The sequence below is a fragment of the Cetorhinus maximus genome, chromosome 27, assembly GCF_964194155.1.
Source record: "Cetorhinus maximus chromosome 27, sCetMax3.hap1.1, whole genome shotgun sequence".
NCBI lineage: Eukaryota > Metazoa > Chordata > Chondrichthyes > Lamniformes > Cetorhinidae > Cetorhinus > Cetorhinus maximus.
Genome location: NC_135905.1, coordinates 2,514,327 through 2,540,543, shown reverse-complemented (window position 1 = coordinate 2,540,543; position 26,217 = coordinate 2,514,327). Strand labels below are relative to the sequence as shown.

At 50.6% G+C, this 26,217-nt stretch overlaps 1 protein-coding gene across 1 annotated transcript in view; it reads left to right on the top strand.

Moving 5' to 3' along the window:
- The window catches only part of LOC144668480 (uncharacterized), a 37,602-nt gene that overhangs the window by 1,539 nt on the left and 9,846 nt on the right, over positions 1-26,217 (top strand). Inside the window, exons 2-5 of the mRNA XM_078530513.1 lie at positions 817-924; positions 9,237-9,287; positions 10,316-10,372; positions 14,194-14,223. Coding sequence (XP_078386639.1) covers positions 817-924; positions 9,237-9,287; positions 10,316-10,372; positions 14,194-14,223 — 246 coding nt within the window. The remainder of the gene's footprint in view (positions 1-816; positions 925-9,236; positions 9,288-10,315; positions 10,373-14,193; positions 14,224-26,217) is intronic.

Sequence of the window (26,217 nt, the reverse complement as noted above, 5' to 3'; positions counted from 1 at the left end):
GGACAACCCCCCTCATGCCACAAAACTCAAAACTCTGCACCAAGAAGAGACAATATTTCCACTAAGTTTGGAAAATCCCTTACGCAATCGACCCAATTTCAGAACTGGTTACCCCCCACTTCACCCAGGGCAATCGAGGCCATTCAGAAATTCAAATAAATTCAGCCCCATAAGATGTAGGACAGAAAACCACCGACGTAGCCTTATTCCTTAACATGGCAATGGCAGGGGCCTCAATGAAGCATTTAAATTATGAAATTTATACCTACTTCAGCGCCTGGAATGTAGTAATGGTGTATTGGTTTGTAATTTTTATATAATTTCAATTCAACATTAGCCTTCCTTTAATATCCCTCCCACCACTCCCGTTACCTACTGAGTTTGTTTATCTATTTTTGCTAATATGTAATTGTCACTTGTTGCATGTTATAAACCTGATTATTTAGTAAATTTTTCATTGTAAATTACACTGCAATTCAGGCTGTATACCTGCTTCTTGAATAAAGTACCATTTTTATAACATGGGGGCCTAGTTAACCAGAGAGACATAAAACAAGGAGAGATGTAAATCAGGGTTATGAAACAGGTGGGTTAAAATGGCTGTAACACGGCGCTGTGTTTAAATTGAGGGGCTGTTTAAAATGAGGGCGATGTAATTTTTGGGGGTGGGAGGGGTATGAATAGGGTGTGGGGACGGGGAGGGGAGTGGGGGTGAGATTTTAACTCATTGGACAGAATTAAAATGGGTCTCACCCAAGTCGGAGTTTAGAAGCCCTGCCAATGCTGTGTAAAGTGTTTTGGTGTTTTTATTTCAAGATAGATCAGGACCTGGTGATCGGACTCGGCGTGGGTTTACCGTTGTTTCTGTTGGTGATGGGACTCCTCGCAGCAACTGCTTATGTTTATCAGAAAAAGAAAAACCAGGTAAAAACAGAACCTTAACTTCTTCGGAGTTTAGAAGAATGAGAGGTGATCTTATTGAAACATGTAAGATCCTGAGGGGGTTTGACAGGGTGGATGCTGAGAGGATGTTTCCCCTCGTGGAGGGAATCTAGAACTAGGGGGGCACAGTTTCAGAATAAGGGGTCTCCCATTTAAGACGGAGATGAGGAGGAATTTCTTCTCTCAGAGGGTCATTAGTCTGACAGTCAATGTATCAGTTATTGATGTAAGAGACAGGGATGCAATTGATTGGTTTGTCCTTTTTTCTGCATTGTTACAGGAGGAGCAAATATAATTAAAAAGACAGAGATGAACAATACTCCAGAGAGGGAGTCAAGGAGGGGATTTAACAGCTGGTTTTAAGTCTTTGAGTCAATAGAGAAATACTGGGCAGGATGTTTCACTGAGACTAGGGGAGGCGATGCCATACTGGCATTGTCACTGAACTTGTAATCCAAAGACCCAGGGTAATTGGGGAGTTAGGTTCAAACCCCACCACAGCAGAAAATCTGCAATTAAAATTCTAATGGTGACCATGAAACCATTGTCGATTGTTGTAAAAACTCATCGGGTTCACTAGTGACCTTCAGGGAAGGAAATCTGCCGCCCTTACCTGGCCTGGCCTGGCCTACATGTGTCTCCGGACCCACAACCATGTGATTGACTCTTAATTGCCCTGAAATGGCCTCAGTTGTAACAAACCACTAAAAAGTCAATAAAAAAGAATGAAACCAGACAGAACACCCAGCACTGACCTAGGCACCAGAAGCGACAACAGTAAACTCAGCCCTGTCAACCCTGTAAAGTCCTCCTTACTAACATCTGGGGGCTGGTGCCAACATTGGGAGAGCTGTCTCACAGACTAGTCAAGCAACAGCCTGACATAGTCATCCTCACAGAATCATACCTTACAGATAATGTCCCAGACACCACCATCACCACCCCTGGGTTTGTCCTGTCCAGGACAGACCCAGCAGAGGTGGTGACACAGTGTTATACAGTCAGGAGGGAGTTGCCCTGGGAGTCCTCAACATCGACTCCAGACTCCATGAAGTCTCATGGCATCAGGGCAAACATGGGCAAGGAAACCTCCTGCTGATTACCACATACCGCCCTCCCTCAGCTGATGAATCAGTGCTCCTCCATGTTGAACATCATTTAGAAGAAGCACTGAGGGTGACAGGGGTGCAGAATGTACTCTGGGTGGGGGACTTCAGTGTCCATTACCAAGAGTAGCTCAGTAGCACCACTACTAACTGAGCTGGCCAAGTCCTAAATGACATAGCTGCTAAACTTGGTCTGCGGCAGGTAGTGAGGGAAGAAACAAGAGGGAAAAACACATTTGACCTCATCCTCACCAACTTGCCTGTCGCAGATGTATCTGTCCATGACAGTATCGGTAGGAGTGACCATCGCACAGTCCTTGTGGAGATGAAGTCCCGTATTCACATTGAGGATACCCTCCATCGTGGATGACCCATCTCGGCCTCCTCCAGAGGTTCCCAGTACCACAGATGCCAGTCCTCAGCCAATTCGATTCACTCCAAATCACATCAAGAAACAGTTGAAGGCACTGGATAGTGCAAAGACTATGGGCCCTGACAATATTCCGGCAATTGTACTGAAGACTTGTGCTCCAGAACTTGCCATGCCCCTAGCCAAGTTGTTCCAGTACAGCTACAACACTGGCATCTACCCAGCAATGTGGAAAATTGCCCAGATATGTCCTGTGCACAGTAAAGTGATGGAAGGGTTCATCAATGGTGCTGTCAAGTAACATTCACACCACACAAGTGCCAGGCAATGGCCATCTCCAACAAGAGAAAATTTAAACATCGCCCCTTGACATTCAATGGCATTACCATCACTGAATCCCCCACTATCAACATCCTGGGGGGTTACCATTGACCAGAAACTGAACTGGACTAGCCATATAAATACTGTGGCTACAAGAGCAGGTTAGAGGCTAGGAATCCTGTGGCAAGTAACTTACCTCCTGACTCCTCAAAGCCTGTCCACAATCTACAAGGCACAAGTCAGGAGTGTGATGGAATTCTCCCCACTTGCCTGGATGAGTGCAGCTCCCACAACACACAAGAAGCTCGACACCGTCCAGGACAAAGCAGCCGCTTGATTGGCACCACATCCATAAACATTCACTCCCTCCACCACCATCGACACACAGTAGCAGCAGTATATACCATCTACAAGATGCACTGCAGGAATTCACCAAGACTCCTTAGACAGCACCTTCCAAGCTGACAGCCATTACTATCTATAATGACAAGGGCAGCAGGTACATGGGAACACCACCACCTGCAAGTTCCCCTCCAAGTCACTCACCCTCCTGACTTGGAAATATATCGCCGTTCCTTCACTGACACTGGGTCAAGATTCTGGAACTCCCTCCCTAACAGCACTGTGGGTGTCCCTATGCCACATGAACTGCAGCGATTCAGGAAAGGCAGCTCACCACCACCTTCTCAAGAGCAACTAGGGATGGGCAATAAATACTGGCCCAGCCAGCGAAGCCCACATCCCGTTAAAGCATTTAAAAAAGCTAGCTTTATATTCCTATTTTATTAATTAAATTTAAATCCCACCAGCTGTTACAGTGAGATTTGAACCAACATCCCCTGGACCTCAGGATTACTAGTTTAGTGATATTACCACTGCACCACTGTCTCCCCATCTCCAGGCAATGCTGATTCTGATCAGTGGGCATTTGGTCACCTGAACTCTCTCCCCTTAATCTCTAATCATCTCCGCACCAAATATTTACCCAACAACTTTTGGAAAGAGTTAGTCTCCACAGCTCCCTGATTCTGTCACTGCCCTCATCTCAAACTGGAATGATTCTCAACAAGAGTGAGAAGAAACCAAGCTGAGAATTGTCTTAGCCTGGGACCTAGTGCCTCTTGAGTTTGCATTTAATAAGCTGCATGTTAATTTATCAGCTGGGGCTGATTGTTTTCTTTTTTAATGTCTCGTTACTTCCTCTTCTGTTTCATAGAAACAAGAATCCCTGTAACCTGATCAGTGCTATTCCTGAACTTTGTGTTCACAGGCATGTATCATGCTGTCCGCAGCTCTCCAGCTATAGAATAGAATCACAGAATGGTACAGCAGGGAAGGAGGCCATTCGGCCCATTGAGATTGCAGCAGGGACAATCTGCAGCCCTGCAAGTACCTCAGGCAGTACCAGCACAGACACATTTTTTTTTGTTGAAAAATATACTTTATTCATAAAATATCTGGAAGAACATTTCAAAACATTTCAAAATCACCATCACAAAGTACAATCAGATTCAACTTTTACACATGGATCACAAGGTGCATCAATACAATCAATGAATATTACAGTCATTTCAATATGGTCATTACAGACAATCAGACAATGGTATTGGAGTTATCGACATACATCAGTACCAGCACAGACACACTGCCCACACCAACACCATAACCTCACCAACGCTCTGGCTATGGCCCTTGCCAGCACCTTCACCAATGCCAGCGACATCGCCAACAAACTCGACATGAGAAACAAGGTTTAAAAATAAACATCAGCAGAGAACAGCCATGAAGAAGGGCTGGGGTTTAGTTCCCAAATTTGTTGAGATTGGAAATGTTTTCCTCTTTTCAGACACTGACCCCTCCCATATAAACTGTCAACAAATAACCTACCCTGAACCCATTGTTCACACTAACTACTGGCCCATAGTCAAACATCCTTTCCTCTCCAACTCTGTTCATCTCTTTAGGCTGAAATTGGATTGTATAATTGGAGAACCAGGGCTCTGGGAGGCTTCTTAGCCAAACAAAACAAACTTTATTTGTATGGGAGCTTCCAGGGCTGTTTGTATTTAGCCAGCCCCTCCCCCTCATACAGCCATCGCTTCCCAGGAGACCCAGCCACAGAATTGGTTCCCCTGTGCTAGCCACACATTGGTTGAACAAATCATGTTACCCCTACGCAGTTGAACTCGTCTTAAAGTGACAGTCATCACAACCATTGTTTGGACACAGAGGCTGTGATTCATAATCTGCTGATTCCCTCTCTCTCTAACCCAGTGGTCACTGGTCAGGAACTGGATCCCTGGCTCACTCCCCCTCTCTCTAACCCAGTGGTCACTGGACAGTGATGAGGAGCAGGAACACTGGCTGATTCCTTCTCTCTAACACAGTCTTTGGGACCAACACTGTTGAGGGCAACTAACTTAGCACAGACTGTGAATTCAACCGAAAGTGATACTGAACTACGTGGCCAAGAGCTCACAACAGGCAGTATAACTCCCCTCACACACCGGGCAGTATAATTCCCCTCACACAACAGGCATTATTACTTCCCTCACACACCGGGCAGTATAACTCCCCTCACACACCGAGCAGTATAACTCCCCTCACACACCGGGCAGTATAACTCCCCTCGCACACCGAGCAGTATAACTCCCCTCACACACCGGGCAGTATAACTCCCCTCGCACACCGGGCAGTATAATTCCCCTCACACAACAGGCATTATTACTTCCCTCACACACCGGGCAGTATAACTCCCCTCACACACCGAGCAGTATAACTCCCCTCACACACCGAGCAGTATAACTCCCCTCACACACCGGGCAGTATAACTCCCCTCACACACCGAGCAGTATAACTCCCCTCACACACCGAGCAGTATAACTCCCCTCACACACCGGGCAGTATAACTCCCCTCGCACACCGGGCAGTATAATTCCCCTCACACAACAGGCATTATTACTTCCCTCACACACCGGGCAGTATAACTCCCCTCGCACACCGGGCAGTATAACTCCCCTCACACACCGGGCAGTATAACTCCCCTCGCACACCGAGCAGTATAACTCCCCTCACACACCGGGCAGTATAACTCCCCTCGCACACCGGGCAGTATAACTCCACTCGCACACCGAGCAGTATAACTTCCCTCACACACCGGGCAGTATAACTCCCCTCGCACACCGGGCAGTATAACTCCCTTCGCACAGCGGGCAGTATAACTCCCCTCACACACCGGGCAGTATAACTCCCCTCACACACCGGGCAGTATAACTCCCCTTGCACAGCGGGCAGTATAACTCCCCTCACACACCGGGCAGTATAACTCCCCTCGCACAACAGGCATTATTACTTCCCTCACACGCTGGGCAGTATAACTCCCCTCGCACACCGGGCAGTATAACTCCCCTCGCACAACAGGCATTATTACTTCCCTCACACGCCGGGCAGTATAACTCCCCTCGCACACCGAGCAGTATAACTCCCCTCGCACAACAGGCATTATTACTTCCCTCACACACCGGGCAGTATAACTCCCCTTGCACAGCGAGCAGTATAACTCCCCTCGCACAGCGGGCAGTATAACTCCCCTCACACAACAGGCATTATTACTTCCCTCACACACCGGGCAGTATAACTCCCCTCACACGCCGGGCAGTATAACTCCCCTCGCACACCGGGCAGTATAACTCCCCTCACACATCGGGCAGTATAACTCCCCTCACACCGGGCAGTATAACTCCCCTCGCACACCCGGCAGTATAACTCCCCTCGCACCGGGCAGTATAACTCCCCTCGCACAGCGGGCAGTATAACTCCCCTCGCACCAGGCAGTATAACTCCCCTCGCACACCGGGCAGTATAACTCCCCTCGCACAGCGGGCAGTATAACTCCCCTCACACATCGGGCAGTATAACTCCCCTCACACACCGGGCAGTATAACTCCCCTCGCACAGCGGGCAGTATAACTCCCCTCGCACCGGGCAGTATAACTCCCCTCACACACCGGGCAGTAGAACTCCCCTCGCACACCGGGCAGTATAACTCCCCTCACACACCGGGCAGTATAACTCCCCTCACACACCGGGCAGTATAACTCCCCTCGCACACCGAGCAGTATAACTCCCCTCACACACCGGGCAGTATAACTCCCCTCGCACACCGGGCAGTATAACTCCCCTCGCACACCGAGCAGTATAACTTCCCTCACACACCGGGCAGTATAACTCCCCTCGCACACCGGGCAGTATAACTTCCCTCGCACAGCGGGCAGTATAACTCCCCTCACACACCGGGCAGTATAACTCCCCTCACACACCGGGCAGTATAACTCCCCTTGCACAGCGGGCAGTATAACTCCCCTCACACACCGGGCAGTATAACTCCCCTCGCACAACAGGCATTATTACTTCCCTCACACGCTGGGCAGTATAACTCCCCTCGCACACCGGGCAGTATAACTCCCCTCGCACAACAGGCATTATTACTTCCCTCACACGCCGGGCAGTATAACTCCCCTCGCACACCGAGCAGTATAACTCCCCTCGCACAACAGGCATTATTACTTCCCTCACACACCGGGCAGTATAACTCCCCTTGCACAGCGGGCAGTATAACTCCCCTCGCACAGCGGGCAGTATAACTCCCCTCACACAACAGGCATTATTACTTCCCACACACACCGGGCAGTATAACTCCCCTCACACGCCGGGCAGTATAACTCCCCTCGCACACCCGGCAGTATAACTCCCCTCGCACAGCGGGCAGTATAACTCCCCTCACACATCGGGCAGTATAACTCCCCTCACACACCGGGCAGTATAACTCCCCTCGCACAGCGGGCAGTATAACTCCCCTCGCACTGGGCAGTATAACTCCCCTCACACACCGGGCAGTATAACTCCCCTCGCACACCGGGCAGTATAACTCCCCTCACACACCGGGCAGTATAACTCCCCTCACACACCGGGCAGTATAACTCCCCTCGCACAGCGGGCAGTATAACTCCCCTCGCGCACCGGGCAGTATAACTCCCCTCGCACACCCGGCAGTATAACTCTCCTCGCACAGCGGGCAATATAACTCGCCTCACACACCGGGCAGTATAACTCTCCTCGCACACCGGGCAGTATAACTCCCCTCGCACAGCGGGCAGTATAACTCCCCTCACACCCGGCAGTATAACTCCCCTCGCACAGCGGGCAGTATAACTCCCCTCACACCCGGCAGTATAACTCCCCTCGCACAGCGGGCAGTATAACTCCCCTCGCACAGCGGGCAGTATAACTCTCCTCGCACACCGGGCAGTATAACTCCCCTCGCACAGTGGGCAGTATAACTCCCCTCGCACACCGGGCAGTATAACTCCCCTCGCACACCAGGCAGTATAACTCCCCTCGCACAGCAGGCAGTATAACTCCCCTCGCACAGTGGGCAGTATAACTCCCCTCACACACCGGGCAGTATAACTCCCCTCGCACACCGGGCAGTATAACTCCCCTCGCACAGCAGGCAGTATAACTCCCCTCGCGCAGCGGGCAGTATAACTCCCCTCGCACAGCGGGCAGTATAACTCCCCTCGCACAGCGGGCAGTATAACTCCCCTCACACACCGGGCAGTATAACTGCCCTCGCACAGCGGGCAGTATAACTCCCCTCGCACAGCGGGCAGTATAACTCCCCTCGCACAGCGGGCAGTATAACTCCCCTCGCACAGCGGGCAGTATAACTCCCCTCGCACAGCGGGCAGTATAACTCCCCTCGCACAGCGGGCAGCATAACTCCCCTCGCACAGCGGGCAGTATAACTCCCCTCGCACAGCGGGCAGTATAACTCCCCTCGCACAGCGGGCAGTATAACTCCCCTCGCACACCGGGCAGTATAACTCCCCTCGCACAGCGGGCAGTATAACTCCCCTCGCACAGCGGGCAGTATAACTCCCCTCGCACAGCGAGCAGTATAACTCCCCTCGCACAGCGGGCAGTATAACTCCCCTCGCACAGCGGGCAGTATAACTCCCCTCGCACAGCGGGCAGTATAACTCCCCTCGCACAGCGGGCAGTATAACTCCCCTCGCACAGCGGGCAGTATAACTCCCCTCGCACAGCGGGCAGTATAACTCCCCTCGCACAGCGGGCAGTATAACTCCCCTCGCACAACGGGCAGTATAACTCCCCTCGCACAGCGGGCAGTATAACTCCCCTCGCACAGCGGGCAGTATAACTCCCCTCGCACAGCGGGCAGTATAACTCCCCTCGCACAGCGGGCAGTATAACTCCCCTCGCACAGCGGGCAGTATAACTCCCCTCGCACAGCGGGCAGTATAACTCCCCTCGCACAGCGGGCAGTATAACTCCCCTCGCACAGCGGGCAGTATAACTCCCCTCGCACAGCAGTCCGCACTGTTGTGAATGGTTCATTGTTTCAGTGAAGACATTGTTACTTTCGGAGTGAGGAGATTGGAAATTGGAGATTTGAATTCGATTTCTTGTTCCAGAGAAAGCCAAGAGATGCTAATGAGAAGCAAAGCGATGATCAACACTTGACGGTAGGTCCATTGCTGCCTTACCTCACCCTAGCCACTGCGTCCTTACCAATAACACCCCCCATTCACTGGCGTTTCATTTACTTGCTTTTGGAGAGGTCTGATCTTTAACCATGAATACATGTGGCCAGCCCAATGATAATGACACTGAACACCCAATATTGGTTGTGTCTCAGGCTCACCGTCCAGGTGCAGGGGTCACTCCCTGTGCACCTCATGTGCTCAGGATCACCATCCCCACACAGCTGGACAGTACTGAGGGAGTGCCGTACTGTCAGAGGTGCCATCTTTCGGATGAGATGTTAAACTGAGGCCCGGCTCCCATCTCAAGTGGATGTAAAAAAAAAAATCCCACGGCGTGATTGGGAGGAGAGCAAAGGGGTTCTCCCTAGTGTCCTGGCCAAAATTTATCCCTCAACCAACATTGCTAAAACAGATATAAAACCAGAAAATGCCAGAAAAATTCAGCAGGTCTGGCAGTGTCTGTGGGGAGAGAAACAGAGTTAACCTGTCAAAGTTCTGATGAAGAGTCAAACAGAATTAAAATGTTAACTATTTCTTGCTCCACAGATGCTGCCAATCTGTTGAGTATTTCCAGCATTTTCTGGTTTTATTTTAGATTTCCAGCATCCACAGTATTTTGCTTTTATTTTCGTGACTAGAACAGGTTATCTAGTCGTGATGACATTGCCGTTTATGGGATTTTGCTGTGTACAAATTGACTGCTGCGTCTGCTACATTACACCAGTGGCTACAGATTCCCTCAAATGTACCTCAGTCAATGGGACACCCAGAGAAGGCTTGGGTTTTTTGCAAGTTCCTTCTCTTTTAAAACAGCTCTGAAAAGGCATGAGGTTTGTCTGGACAATGGCCTGTCCAGCAAGGGGCATTTCACCTCATCACTCTTACTCTGGGGTGTATGACAAGGAGGGAGGTCAGTGTCTGACCAAACTCCCTGTGATTGTTGATTTCTGAGTCCTGTACGTCACATGTACAACCACAGTTTTAACATCTTTATATTTCTTCATCAGACTAAGCGAAGAAATCCAAATGATGACTATGCACACGCTATAATTCATCACAACCAGGTGAGAATTTAACCACTTCTCTCAATTAACTGAAACTATACTCCACCAGCAACCACCCCCACCTTAATTTACAAAAACTCACCTTCCCCTTTCTGCTTTAGCAAGGAAGATATGGACTCTCACCGGGGTACAGTTCCACACACACTGACTCTCACTGGGGTACAGTTCCACACACACTGACTCTCACTGGGGTACAGTTCCACACACACTGACTCTCACTGGGGTGCAGGTTCCACAAACACTGACTCTCACTGGGACACAGTTCCACACACAGTGATTCTCACTGGGTACAGTTCCACACACATTGACTCTCACTGGGGTACAGTTCCACACACACTGACTCTCACTGGGGTACAGTTCCACACACACTGACACTCACTGGGGTACAGTTCCACACACACTGACTCTCACTGGGGTACAGTTCCACACACACTGACTTCTCACTGGGGTACAGTTCCACACACACTGACTCTCACTGGGGTACAGTTCCACACACACTGACTCTCACTGGGGTACAGTTCCACACACACTGACACTCACTGGGGTACAGTTCCACCTGCACTGACTTTCACTGGGATACAGATCCACAGACACTGACTCTCACTGGGGTACAGTCCCACACACACTGACTCTCACTGGGGTACAGTCCCACACACACTGACTCTCACTGGAGTACAGTTCCACATGCACTAACTCTCACTGGGGTACAGTTGTGCACACACTGACTCTCATCTGGGTACAGTTCCACACACACTGACACTCACTGGGGTACAGTTGTGCACACACTGACTCTCATCTGGGTACAGTTCCATACACACTGACTCTCAATGGGATACATTTGAACAGGCAGTGACTCTCACTGTCATACATTGCTACACACACTGACTCTGACTGGGATATAGTTCCAGAAACACTGACTCTCACTGGGGTACTGTACAACACACTGACTCTCACTGGGGTACAGTTCCACACACACTGACTCTCACTGGGGTACTGTACAACACACTGACTCTCACTGGGGTACTGTACAACACACTGACTCTCACTGGGGTACTGTACAACACACTGACTCTCACTGGGGTACTGTACAACACACTGACTCTCACTGGGGTACAGTTCCGCACACACTGACTCTCACTGGGGTACAGTTCCACACACACTGACTCTCACTGGGGTACAGTTCCGCACACACTGACTCTCACTGGGGTACAGTTCCACACACACTGACTCTCACTGGGGTACAGTTCCACACACACTGACTCTCCCTGGGGTACAGTTCCATGCACAGTTACTCCCTCTGGGGTACAGTTCGGCAGGCAGCAACTGTCACTGGGCCACAGTTTTACACACACTGACTCCCTCTGAGGTACAGTGCTACAGATAATGAATTGAATGGGGCCTCAGCTCTTTACAATCTATGTTAATGTCTTCGGTGAAGAGACAGAGAATAATGTATCCAGATTTGCTGTCAGTACATAGTGGGTGGGAATATAATCTGTGATGAGGACACAGAGGCTGTGACAGGTGAAGTGGTTAAATAACTAAGTGGCAGATCGAGTATAATGTGGCAAGTGTTGTTTTACTTTCCACTTTTTGAAAGTCAGATTCTTTTTTAAAATGTGTGAAACGTATAAGTGTTGATGTTCAGTGAACCTTGGTGTACTTTCACAAGGAGTACAGAAAGTTAGCAGGCAGAAGCAGCAAGTGATTACAGAGGCAAATGGTATGCTGGCCTTTATTGTTAGGGGATGGGAGTACAGGAATAAGCAAGTCTTGCTGCTGTTGTACAGGCGTTTGTGACTCCATATCTGGAATTCTGTGCACAGTTTTGGCCTCCACATTTAAGGAAGGATATACTTGCCTTGGGGTTGGTACAGCGAAGGTTCACTAGATTGGCCCCTGGGCTGAGGGATTTGGCCTATGATGAGGGGCTGAGTAAATTGGGCCGATATCCTCTGGAGTTTAGAAGAATGAGAGGTGATCTCATTGGAATGTATAAGATTCTGAAGGCGTTTGACAGGGTGCACTCTGAGAGGTTGTTTCCCCTGGTTGGGGAGTCCAAAACATGGGGGGGGGACACAGTCTCAGGATAAGGGGCCAATTATTCAGGACTGAGATGAGGAGAAATTTCTTCACTTTAAGGGTTGAGAATCTTTGGAATTCTCTACCCCAGTGGGTTGTGGATGCTCCATCATTGAATATAATTAATGCTGGGATAGACAGATTTCGGGTCTCTCAGGGAATCACGGGGTATGGGGAGCAGGAGGGAAAATGGAGTTGAAGTCCAAGATCAGCCATGGTCGTACTGAATGGCGGAGTAGGCTCGAGGGTCCGTGTGGTCCTGTTCCTCACCTACAGCCAGCAGCTGCACTGAGCCCCAGATTGTCACCAGTGTCTGTTCTGGGGCAACAGTTCACTGATCTCACATCCTGAAATTGGAGCTTCATTCAGTGGAGATACTTATACAGCTTTATTAGAATTTAAGAGTTTGACACAGTTAAATCCATGTTGCGTTGAAACAGGAAGGAATGAGGGATGGTAATCTAGAAACTTGTGTTACCATTGAATAAGGCAGCTCAGGAAAAGGCCGTTTGGACATTGTGCCACCTCCTTGAAAGTGATGTCCATTCAGCCCACTTCCCTATTCTTGTATCAGCTGTAGCGCAGTTTGGAAACTCCTCCACTTTGGAAGTAAGAATGTAAATGGGGACTTGCTGAAAGGTTTACAATGAATTAAATTTACTAATTTACTGTGACCCATTCTAATGGGCTAACAGTTCTGCCTGTGTTTTAAATCTTATTTTCAGTAATTTAAAATTGGGTTGCTTACATGGACTGACGCTGTGATGATAAGTGGCTATATTTTTGCAATCAATCCATTTTCAGTTGCATTAATCAAACTTCTGAGTTACTGCTCTTATAGATATCCAGGAATATTTTGAAAGCAACATTCTTTTTACCGGAGTTATGTTTTAAAACTGTGTCCAATTGCTCTGGCTCGTGGCAGGCTTTGTGTTCGATGCTGTGCAAATGACTGAGCAAAAATCTTGGAGTGGCGGGGGTGGGGGGAGAGGGGAACATCGCTTTTCAAAACAGCCACAGTTTTCGATACGATTGCGCTGGAATTTGCTGAATGTGTCCACTGAACTCTACTCCTGCACCACTCGTCATCCAAGGAACTCTGGCTTTAGGTGCCCTCCCTTTCTATCTCATGTGTCTCATCTGTGCACCAGCCATATTTTCTTTGAAGGTCTCTCATTGCTCATTTAGCTGCCAACCTTCATTTCCAATTGACCGTGACCAGATTTCTTATCTCACTGGATTTAGCCCCCTTTCTGTTCAGTATTTTTCCACATTTGATTGCCCATTGCCAATTTTGCATAGCTACTCTAAACCAAACTGCTGTTTCCCAAATGCTCTCGGACTGAAACATGTTCCGCTTGGCCCACTCCATCACATTGACCACTGCTTCCTTCCTCAGGGGGCTGGACACACGCTCGTCTAGTAAGTCCTGCACACATTTCAGGAATTCCTGTCCCCTTTCATCCTTTACCTCCCAATCAATTTCTAACCCAAGTCAAACGGTCACATCCAATTCCATGCTCTCTCTCTCAGCTTTGCTACTAATTTTTGCCGTTCAGTTTTACTTTTGGCTTTCTGGATATCTATAGAGATAACATCCATAGACACTCCCTTATCCACCTTTTTAGTGACCTCCTCAAATATTCAACTAAATTAGTTGACATGACTTACCCTAACGCGAATGAATCTGATTGTCCCGTCTTTACTGAGATTCTAACCTGTTTCTCTCTCTCCTGTAGGCTGCAGCTCATGAGACTCCAGACCAACCGGTAAGTTGATTTCAAAACAATTCAGTCTTGGATTGGTTCCCTAGTCTTCCCTCTTCACAACATCTGGGCAGTCGCTGTCCTGTGGTCAGTAACTGTCCAGCGGTCAGTCGCTGTCCTATGATCAGTCACTGTCCTGTGGTGAATCGCTGTCCTGTGGACAATCGCTGTCTTGTGGTCAGACACTGTCCTAGGGTCAGTCACTGTCCTGTGGTCAGTCACCGACCTATGGTCAGACACTGTCCTGCGGTCAGTAAATGTCTTGTGGTCAGTCGCCATCTTGCTGTAAGTAGCTGTCCTGTGGTCAGTTGCTGTTCTGTGGTCAGTCACTGTCCTGCGGTCAGTCATCGACCTGCGGTCAGACACTGTCCTGTGGTCAGTAACAGTCCTGCGGTCAGTCACTGTCCTGTGGTGAATCGCTGGCCTGTGGACAATCACTGTCCTGTGGTCAGTTGCTGTCCTGTGGTCAGACACTGTCCTGTGGTCAGACACTGTCCTGTGGTCAGACACTGTCCTGTGGTCAGTCATCGACTTATGGTCAGTCACTGTCCTGCAGTCAGTAAATGTCCTGCGGTCAGTAGCTGTCCTGTGGTCAGTCGCCGCCCTGCGGTCATTCACTGTCCTGTGGTCAGTTTGGTCCTGTGGTCAGTCACTGTCCTGTGATCAGTAAATGTCCTGCAGTCAGTAATTGTCCTGCGGTCAGTAGCTGTCCTGTGGTCAGTAAATGTCATGCGGTCAGTAATTGTCCTGCAGTCAGTTGCTGTCCTGTGGTCAGTAAATGTCCTGCGGTCAGTAATTGTCCTGCGGTCAGTCACTGTCCTGTGGTCAGTAGCTGTCCTGTGGTCATTCGCTGTCCTGTGGTCAGTTTGGTCCTGTGGTCAGTCACTGTCCTGTGGTCAGTAAATGTCCTCCGGTCAGTAATTGTCCTGTGGTCAGTAGCTGTCCTGTGGTCAGTAATTGTCTTGTGGTCAGTAACTGTCCTGTGGTCAGTCGCTGTCCTGCGGTCAGTAACTGTCCTGTGGTCAGTTGCCATCTTGCTGTAATTAGCTGTCCTGTGGCCAGTTGCTCTCCTGTGGTCAGTAACTGTTCTATGGTCAGTCACTGTCCTGTGGTCAGTCATCGACCTGTGGTCAGTTACTGTCGTGTGGTCAGTAACAGTCCTGTGATCAGTCTCTGTCCTGTGGTCAGTCTCTGTCCTGCGATCAGTCACTGTCTTGTGGTCAGACACTGTCCTGTGGTCAGTCATCGACCTATGTTCAGTCACTGTCCTGCAGTCAGTAAATGTCCTGCGGTCAGTAGCTGTCCTGTGGTCAGTCACCATCCTGCGGTCATTCGCTGTCCTGTGGTCAGTCGCTGTCCTGTGGTGAATCGCTGGCCTGTGGACAATCACTGTCCTGTGGTCAGTTGCTGTCCTGTGGTCAATCACCATCCTGTGGTCAGTTGCTGACCTGCTGTAAGTAGCTGTCCTCCGGTCGGTCACTGTCCTGCGGTCAGTCGCTGTCCTGTGGTCATTCGCAGCCCTGCAGTTAGTCGCTGTCCTGTGGTCAGTAACAGTCCTGTGGTCGGTCACTGTCCTGTGGTCAGTAAATGTCCTGTGGTCAGTGGCTGTCCTGCAGTCAATGGCTGTCCCATGGTCAGTTGCTGTCTTGCTGTAAGTAGCTGTCCTGTGGTCAGTTGCTGTCCTGTGGTCAGACACTGTCCTGCGGTCAGTCACTGACCTATGATCAGTCGCTGTCCTGTGGTGAATCACTGTCTTGTGGACAATCACTGTCCTGTGGTCAGTCTCTGTCCTGCGGTCAGTAAAAATCCTGGGGTCAGTGGCCATTCTGCGGTCAGTCGCTGTCCTGTGATCAGTCACTCTTCTGTGGTCAGTCACCGACCTATGGTCAGTCACTGTCCTGCGGTCAGTAAATGTCCTGCGGTCTGTATTTGTCCTGCGGTCAGTGGCTGTCCTGTGGTCAGTCGCCGTCCTGTGGTCAGTCACTGTCCTGTGGTCAGTAACTGTCCGGTGGTCAGTTGCCGTCTTGCTGTAAGTAGCTGTCCTGTGGTCAGTTGCTGTTCTGCGGTCAGTCACTGTTCTGTGGTGAATCACTGGCCTGTGGACAATCACTGTCCTGTGGTCAGTTGCTGTCCTGTGGTCAGTCGCTGTCCTGTGGCCAATCACCATCCTGTGGTCAGTTGCTGACCTGCTGTAAGTAGCTGTCCTGCGGTCAGTCGCTGTGCTGTGGTCAGTCGCTGTCCTGTGGTCATTCGCAGCCCTGCAGTTAGTCGCTGTCCTATGGTCAGTATGGTCCTGTGGTCAGTCACTGTCCTGTGGTCAGTAAATATCCTGCAGTCAGTGGCTGTCCTGTGGTCAGTTGCCGTCTTGCTGTAAGTAGCTGTCCTGTGGTCAGTCACTGTTCTGTGGTCAGACACTGTCCTGCGGTCAGTCACCAACCTATGGTCAGTTGCTGACCTGCTGTAAGTAGCTGTCCTATGATCAGTCACTGTCCTGTGGTGAATCGCTGTCTTGTGGACAATCAGAGTCCTGTGGTCAGTCCCTGTCCTGTGGTCAGTAAAAATCCTGGGGTTAGTGGCCGTTCTGTGGTCAGTCGCTGTCCTGTGGTCAGTCGCTGCCCTGCGGTCAGTCGCACTTCTGTGGTCAGTCACTGTCTTGTGATCAGACACTGTCCTACGGTCAGTCACTGTCCTGTGGCCAGTCACCGACCTATGGTCAGTCACTGTCCTGTGGTCAGTAAATGTCCTGCGGTCAGTATTTGTCTTGTGGTCAGTAGCTGTCCTGTGGTCAGTCGCCGTCTTTCTGTAAGTAGCTGTCCTGTGGTCAGTTGCTGTCCTGTGGTCAGTCTCTGTCCTGCAGTCAGTCACTGTCTTGTGGTCAGACACTGTCCTGTGATCAGTCGCTGTCCTGTGGTCAGTCACCGACCTATGGTCAGTCACTGTCCTGCGATCAATAAATGTCCTGCAGTCAGTAGCTGTCCTGTGGTCAGTCGCCATCCTGCGGTCATTCGCTGTCCTGTGGTCAGTATGGTCCTGTGGTCAGTCACTGTCCTGTGATCAGTAAATATCCTGCGGTCAGTGGCTGTCCTGTGGTCAGTGGCTGTCCTGTGGTAAGACACTGTCCCACGGTCAGTCACTGTTCTGTGATCAGTCACCGACCTATGGTCAGTCACTGTCCTGTGGTCAGTAAATGTCCTGTGGTCAGTATTTGTCCTGTGGTCATTAGCTGTCCTATGGTCAGTCACCATCCTGCGTCAGTCACCATCCTGCATCAGTCACTGTCCTGTGGTCAGTCGCCGTCTTGCTGTAAGTAGCTGTCCTGTGGTCAGTCACTGTCCTGTGGTCAGTCGCCGTCTTGCTGTAAGTAGCTGTCCTGTGGTCAGTCACTGTCCTGTGGTCAGTCGCCGTCTTGCTGTAAGTAGCTGTCCTGTGGTCAGTCACTGTCCTGTGGTCAGTCGCCGTCTTGCTGTAAGTAGCTGTCCTGTGGTCAGTCACTGTCCTGTGGTCAACCACTGTCTTGTGGTCAGACACTGTCCTGTGGTCAGTCGCCGTCTTGCTGTAAGTAGCTGTCCTGTGGTCAGTCACTGTCCTGTGGTCAACCACTGTCTTGTGGTCAGACACTGTCCTGTGGCCAGTAACAGTCCTGTGGTCAGTCTCTGTTCTGCGGTCAGTAAATGTCCTGCAGTCAGTAGCTGTCCTGTGGTCAGTCACCATGCTGCGGTCATTCACTGTCCTGTGGTCAGTTTGGTCCTGTGGTCAGTCACTGTCCTGTGATCAGTAAATATCCTGCGGTCAGTGGCTGTCCTGCGGTCAGTCGCTGTCCTGTGGTCAGACACTGTCCTACGGTCAGTCACTGTCCTGTGGTCAGTCACCGACCTATGGTTAGTCACTGTCCTGCAGTCAATCACTGTCTTGTGGTCAGACACTGTCCTGTGGCCAGTAACAGTCCTGTGGTCAGTCTCTGTTCTGTGGTCAGTAAATGTCCTGCAGTCAATCACCGTCCTGCGGTCAGCCACTGTCCTGTGGTCAGTAACTGTCCTGTGGTCAGCCACCGTCTTGCTGTAAGTAGCTGTCCAGTGGTCAGTCGCTGTTCTGTGGTCAGTCACTGTCTTGTGGTCAGACACTGTCCTGCTTTCAATCGGTGTCCTGTGGTCAGTCACCGACCTATGGTCAGTTGCTGACCTGCTATAAATAGCTGTCCTGTGGTCAGTTGCCGTCCTATGGTCAGTTGCCGTCCTGTGGTTAGTAACAGTCCTGTGGTCAGTCACTGTCCTGTGGTCAGTAAATGTCCAGTGGTCAGTGGCTGTCCTATGGTGAGTCGCTGTCCTGTGGTCAGTCGCCGTCTTGCTGCAAGTAGCTGTCTGTGGTCAGTCGCTGTTCGGTGGTCACTCACTGTCCTGTTGTCAGTAAATGTACTGCGGTCAGTGGCTGTCCTGTGGTCAGTCTCTGTCCTGTGGTTAGTCTCTGTCCTGTGGTCAGTCTCTGTCCTATGGTCAGTCTCTGCCCTGCTGTAAGTAGCTGTTCTGCGGTCAGTATCTGCCCTGTTCTCAGTCACTGTCCTGCAGTCAGTCACTGTTCTGTGGTCAGTCTCTGTCATGTGGTCAATCACCAACCTATGGTCAGTTGCTGACCTGCTGTAAGTGGCTGTCCTGTGGCAAGTCTCTGTCCTGTGGTCAGTCTTTGTCCTATGGTCAGTCGTTACCCTGCACTTAATCTCTGTCCTTTGGCCAGTCACTGTCCTGCGGTCAGACCCTGCCCTGCTGTATGTAGCTGTTCTGTGGTCAGTCAAAATCCTATGGCCAGTTGCTGTCCAGTGGTGAATCGCTGGCCTGTGGACAATCATTGTCCTGTGGTCAGTTGCTGTCCTGTGGTCAGTCGCTGTCCTGCGGTCAATCACCATCCTGTGGTCAGTGGCTGTCCTGTGGTCAGTCTTTGTCCTATGGTAAATCATTAACTTGTGGTCCGTCACTGTCCTGTGGTCAGTAAATGTCCTGAGGTCAGTGGCTGTCCTATGGTCAGACACTGTCCTGCGGTCAGTCGCGGTCCTGTGGTCAGTAAATGTCCTGCAGTCAGTGGCTGTCCTGCAGTCAGTGGCTGTCCTATGGTCAGTCACTGTCCTATGGTCAGTCTCTGCCCTGCTGTAAGTAGCTGTCCTGTGGTCAGTATCTGTCCTGTTCTCAGTCACTGTCCTGTGGTCAGTCCCTGTCCTGTGGTCAGTCTCTGCCCTGCTGTAAGTAGCTGTCCTGTGGTCAGTATCTGTCCTGTGGTCAGTCACTGTCCTGTGGTCAGTAACTGTCCTGTGGTCGGTCACTGTCCTGTGGTTGGTCACTGTCCTGTGGTCAGTCGCTGCCCTGTGGTCGGTCACTGTCCTGTGGCCAGTCACTGTCCTGTGGTCAGTAACTGTCCTGTGGTCGGTCACTGTCCTGTGGTTGGTCACTGTCCTGTGGTCAGTCACTGTCCTGTGGTCAGTAACTGTCCTGTGGTCGGTCACTGTCCTGTGGTTGGTCACTGTCCTGTGGTCAGTCACTGTCCTGTGGTCGGTCACTGTCCTGTGGCCAGTCACTGTCCTGTGGTCAGTATCTGTCCTGTTCTCAGTCACTGTCCTGCAGTCAGTCACTGTCCTGTGGTCAGTCACTGTCCTGTGGTCAGTCACTGTCCTGTGGTTGGTCACTGTCCTGTGGCCAGTCACTGTCCTGTGGTCAGTTGAAGTCCTGTGGTCAGTCACTGTCCTGTGGTCAATCACCATCCTGTAGTCAGTTGCTGACCTGCAGTAAGTAGCTGTCCTATGGTCAGTCACCATCCTGTGGTCAGTCACTGTCCTGTGGTCAGTCACCATCCTGTGGTCAGTTGCTGACCTGCAGTAAGTAGCTGTCCTATGGTCAGTCACCATCCTGTGGTCAGTCACTGTCCTGTGGTCAGTCACCGACCTTTGGTCAGTTGCAGACCAGCTGTAAGTAGCTGTCCTGTGGCAAGTCTCTGTCCTGTGGTCAGTCCCTGTCCTATGGTCAGTCACTATCCTGCACTTAATATTTGTCCCTTGGCCAGTCACTGTCCTGCGGTCAGTCTCTGCCCTGCTGTAAGTAGCTGTCCTGTGGTCATTCACTGTCCTATGGTCAGTCGCCATCCTGTGGTCATTTGCTGTCCTGCAGTCAGTCGCTGGCCAGTGGTGAATCGCTGGCCTTTGGACAATCACTGCCCTGTGGTCAGTTGCTGTCCGGTGGTCAATCACCATCCTGTGGTCAGTCTTTGTCCTGCTGTCAGTCTTTGTCCTGTGGTCAGTCATTGTCTTGTGGTCAGTAACTTTCCTGTGGTCAGTAAATGTCCTGAGGTCAGTGGCTGTCCTGCGGTCAGTCACCGTCTTGCTGTAAGTAGCTGTCCTGTGGTCAGTAAATGTCCTGCGGTCAGTGGCTGTCCTGCGGTCAGTCGCTGTCCTGTGGTCAGTCTCTGTCCTGCGGTCAGTGGCTGTCCTGCGGTCAGTCGCTGTCCTGTGGTCAGTCTCTGTCCTGCGGTCAGTGGCTGTCCTGTGGCAAGTCTCTGTCCTGTGGTCAGTCTCTGTCCTGCGGTCAGTCGCTGTCTTGTGGTCAGACACTGTCCTGTGGTCAGTCATTGTCCTGTGGTCAGTCACCGACCTATGGTCAGTCGATGTCCTGTGTACATCACTGTCCTGCAGTCAGTCTCTTTCCTGCAGTCAGTGGTTGTCCCATGGTCAGTGGCTGTCCCATGGTCCGTGGCTGTCCTGTGGTCAGTGACTGCCCTGTGGTCAGTCTCTGTCCTATGTTCAGTCACTACCCTGCAGTCAATCTCTGTCCTGCAGTCAGTCCCTGTCCTGTGCTTAGTCAATGTGTGTGGTCAGTGGCTGTCTATGGTCAGTCACTATCCCGTGGTCAGTCGCTATACTTTGGACAGTAACAGTCCTGTAATCGGTCGCTGTCCTATGGTCAGTCGCCATCCTATGGTCAGTTGCTGTCCTGCGGTCAGTCGCTGTCCAGTGGTGAATTGCTGGCCTCTGGACAATCACTGTCCTGTGGTCAGTTGCTGTCCTGCGGTCAGTCACTGTCCAGTGGTGAATTGCTGGCCTCTGGACAATCACTGTCCTGTGGTCAGTTGGTGTCCTATGGTCAGTCGCCATCCTGTGGTCATTTGCTGTCCTGCGGTCATTTGCTGTCCTGTGGTCAGTCTTTGTCCTGTGGTCAGTCATTGTCTTGTGGTCAGTAACTGTCCTGTGGTCAGTAAGTGTCCTGAGGTCAATGGCTGTCTTGCTGTAAGTAGCTGTCCTGTGGTCAGTAAATGTCCTGCGGTCAGTGGCTGTCCTGTGGCAAGTCTCTGTCCTGTGGTTAGTCTCTGTCCTGAGGTCAGTCGCTGCCCTGCAGTCAGTCTCTGTCCTATGGTCAGTCGATGTCCTGTGTTCATCACTGTCCTGCGGTCAGTCTCTGTCCTGCGGTCAGTAACTGTCCTGAGGTCAGTTGCTACCAAAAGGTCGGTCACTGTCCTGCAGTCAGTCCATGTCCCGTGGTTAGTCAATGTCATGTGGTCAGTCGCTGTCCTATGGTCAGTCACTCTCCTGTGGTCAGTCGCTATACTGTGGACAGTAACAGTCCTGTAATCGGTCGCTGTCCTGCGGTAAGTCGCCAGCCTGTAGTCAGTTGCTGTCCTGTGGCAAGCCTCTGTCCTGTGGTCAGTCTCTGTCCTATGGTCAGTCACTGTCCTATGGTCAGTCTCTGCCCTGCTGTAAGTAGCTGTCCTGTGGTCAGCATCTGTCCTGTTCTCAGTCACTGACCTGTGGTCAGTCACTGTCCTGTGGTCGGTCACTGTCCTGTGGTCAGTCGCTGTTCTGTGGTCGGTCACTGTCCTGTGGTCAGTCGCTGTCCTGTGGTCGGTCACTGTCCTGTGGTCAGTCTCTGTTCTGTGGTCGGTCACTGTCCTGTGGTTGGTCACTGTCCTGTGGTCAGTCTCTGCCCTGTGGTCAGTCACTGTCCTATGGTCAGTTGCTGTCCTGTGGTTGGTCATTGTCCTGTGGTCAGTCTCTGTCCTGTGGTCAGTCTCTGTCCTATGGTCAGTCACTGTCCTATGGTCAGTCTCTGCCCTGCTGTAAGTAGCTGTCCTGTGGTCAGTATCTGTCCTGTTCTCAGTAACTGTCCTGTGGTCGGTCACTGTCCTCTGGTCGGTCACTGTCCTGTGGTCAGTCACTGTTCTATGGTCGGTCACTGTCCTGTGGTCGTCTCTGCCCTGTGGTCAGCCGCTGTCTTGTGGTCAGTCACTGTCCATAGAACCATAGAACCATAGAACCATAGAATACTACAGCACAGAAAACAGGCCATTCGGCCCTTCTAGTCTGTGCCGAAATATTATTCCGCTAGTCCCATTGACCTGCACCTAGTCCATAACCCTCCAGACCTCTCCCATCCATGTATCTATCTAATTTATTCTTAAAACTTAAGAGTGAGCCCGCATTTACCACGTCAGATGGTAGCTCGTTCCACACTCTCACCACTCTCTGAGTGAAGAAGTTCCCCCTAATGTTCCCCCTAAACCTTTCCCCTTTCACCCTAAGGCCATGTCCTCTCGTGTTTATTTCTCCTAATCTAATTGGAAAGAGCCTACTCACATTTACTCTGTCTATACCCCTCATAATTTTGTAAACTTCTATCAAATCTCCCCTCATTCTTCTACGCTGCAAGGAATAAAGTCCTAACCTGTTTAATCTTTCCCTGTAACTCAACTCCTTAAGACCCGGCAACATCCTAGTAAATCTTCTCTGCACTCTCTCAATCTTACTGATATCCTTCCTGTAGTTAGGCGACCAGAACTGCACACAATACTCCAAAGTTGGCCTCACCAATGTCTTATACAACCTCACCGTAACATCCCAACTCCTATACTCAATACTTTGATTTATGAAGGCCAGTATGCCAAAAGCTTTCTTTACAACCCTGTCTACCTGTGACGCCACTTTCAGGGAATTATGTATCTGAACTCCCAGATCCCTTTGTTCCTCTGCACTCCTCAGTGCCCTACCATTTACTGTGTATGTCCTACCTTGGTTTGTCCTTCCAAAATGCAACACCTCACACTTTTCCGCATTAAATTCCATCTGCCATTTTCTGGCCCATTTTTCCAGTTGGTCCAGATCCCTCTGCAAGCTTTAAAAGCCTTCCTCACTGTCCACAACGCCTCCAATCTTAGTGTCATCAGCAAACTTGCTGATCCAATTCACCACATTATCATCCACATCATTGATATAGACAACAAACAACAATGGTCCCAGTACAGATCCCTGAGGCACACCACTAGTCACAGGCCTCCAGCCTGAGAAGCAATCATCCACTACCACTCTCTGTCTTCTCCCACACAGTCAATTTCGAATCCAGTTTACAACCTCTCCATGGATACCAAGTGTCTGAACCTTCTGAACTAACCTCCCATGTGGGACCTTGTCAAAGGCCTTACTAAAGTCTATGTAGACAACATCCACAGCCTTTCCTTCATCTAATTTCTTGGTAACCTCCTCGAAAAACTCTACAAGGTTCGTTAAACACGACCTACCACGCACAAAGCCATGCTGACTATCCTTAATCAGCCCTTGGCTGTCCAAATAATTATATATCCGATCTCTCAGAACACCTTCCAATAATTTACCTACTACTGACGTCAGGCTCACTGGCCTGTAATTACCTGGTTTATTTTTGGAGCCTTTTTTAAACAACGGAACAACATGAGCTACCCTCCAATCCTCCGGCACCTCACCCGTGGCTAAGGACATTTTAAATATTTCTGCCAGGGCCCCTGCAATTTCTACACGTCTCCCTCAAGGTCCGAGGGAATATCATGTCAGGCCCGGGGGATTTATCTACCTTTATTCGCTGTAAGGCAGCAAGAACCTCCTCCTCTTTAATCTCTATATGTTCCATGAAACTACTGCTTGTTTCCCTTCCTTCCTTATCCACTATGCCAGTTTCCTGAGTAAATACTGATGCAAAAAAACTGTTTAAGATCTCCCCCATCTCGTGACGCTCCACACATAGACGACCACTCTGATCTTCAAGGGGACCAATTGTGTCCCTTACTATCCTTTTACTCTTAACATACTTGTAGAAACCCTTCGGGTTTACCTTCACATTATCTGCCAAAGCAACTGTCCTGCTGTAAGTCGCTGTCCTGTGGTCAGTCACTGTCCTGTGGTGAATCGCTGGCCTGTGGACAATCACTGTCCTGTCGTCAGTTGCTGTCCTGTGGTCAGTGGCTGTCCTGCGGTCAGTCTTTGTCCTGCGGTCAGTCACTGTCCTGTGGTCAGTAAATGCCCTGCTGTCCTATGGTCAGTAAATGTCCTGCGGTCAGTCACTGTCCTGCGGTCAGTCACCGTCTTGCTGTAAGCAGCTGTCCTGTGGTCAGTAAATGTCCTGCTGTCAGTGGCTGTCCTGTGGCAAGTCTCTGTCCTGCGGTCAGTCTTTGTCCTGTGGTCAGTCATTGTCTTGAGGTCAGTAACTGTCCTGTGGTCAGTTGCTGTCCTGTGGTCAGTCGCTGTCCTGTGGTCAGTCGCTGTCCTGTGATCAATCACCATCCTGTGGTCAGTCTTTGTCCTGTGGTCAGTCTTTGTCCTGTGGTCAGTCATTGTCTTGTGGTCAGTAACTGTCCTGTAGTCAGTAAATGTCCTGTGGTCAGTTGCTGTCCTGTGGTCAGTCACTGTCCTGTGATCAATCACCATCCTGCCTGTGGTCAGTCTTTGTCCTGCGGTCAGTCTTTGTCCTGTGGTCAGTCATTGTCTTGTGGTCAGTAACTGTCCTGTGGTCAGTAAATGTCCTGTGGTCAGTTGCTGTCCTGTGGTCAGTCACTGTCCTGTGATCAATCACCATCCTGTGGTCAGTCTTTGTCCTGTGGTCAGTCATTGTCTTGTGGTCAGTAACTGTCCTGTGGTCAGTAAATGTCTTACGGTCAGTCGCTGTCCTGCGGTAAGTCGCTGTCCTGTGGTCAGTTAATGTCCTGTGGTCAGTGGCTGTCCTGCAGTCAGTCACTGTCCTGTGGTCAGTCTCTGTCCTGCGGTCAGTGGCTGTCCTGTGCTCAGTTGCTGCCAAAAGGTCGGTCACTGTCCTGCAGTCAGTCCCTGTCCTGTGCTTAGTCAACATGTGTGGTCAGTGGCTGTCCTATGGTCAGTCACTCTCCTGTGGTCAGTCGCTATACTGTGGACAGTAACAGTCCTGCAATCGGTCGCTGTCCTGCGGTAAGTCACTGTCCTGTGGTCAGTCGCTGTCCTGTGGTCAGTCGATGTCCTATGGTCAGTAACTGTCCTGCAGTCAGCCACTGCCCTGTGGTCAGTCGCTGTCCTGTGGTCAGTCACCGACCTACGGTCAGCCACTGTCCTGTGGTCAGTCACTGTCCTGTGATCAGCCTCTGTCCTGTGGTCAGTCACTGTCCTATGGTCAGTCTCTGTCCTGTGGTCAGTAAATGCCCTGTGACCAGTAAATGTCCTGCGGTCAGTCGCTGTCCTGTGGTCAGTCACCGTCTTTCTGTAAGTAGCTGTGCTGTGACCAGTAAATGTCCTGCGGTCAGTCGCTGTCCTGTGGTCAGTCACCGTCTTTCTATAAGTAGCTGTGCTGTGGTCAGTAAATGTCCTGCGGTCAGTCGCTGTCCTGTGGTCAGTCACCGTCTTTCTATAAGTAGCTGTGCTGTGGTCAGTAAATGTCCTGCGGTCAGTCGCTGTCCTGCGGTCAGTCACTTTTCTGTCGTCAGTAAATGACCTGTGGTCAGTGGCTGTCCTGCGGTCAGTCACTGTCCTGTGGCAAGTCTCTGTCCTGTGGTCAGTCTCGGTCCTGCAGTCAGTCGCTGTCTTGTGGTCAGACACTGTCCTGTGGTCAGTAAATGTCCTGCTGTCCTGTGGTCAGTAAATGTCCTGTGGTCAGTCGCTATCCTGTGGTCAGTAAATGTCCTGCGGTCAGTCACTGTCCTGTGGTCAGTCTCTGTCCTGTGGTCAGTAAATGTCCTGCTGTCCTGTGGTCAGTAAATGTC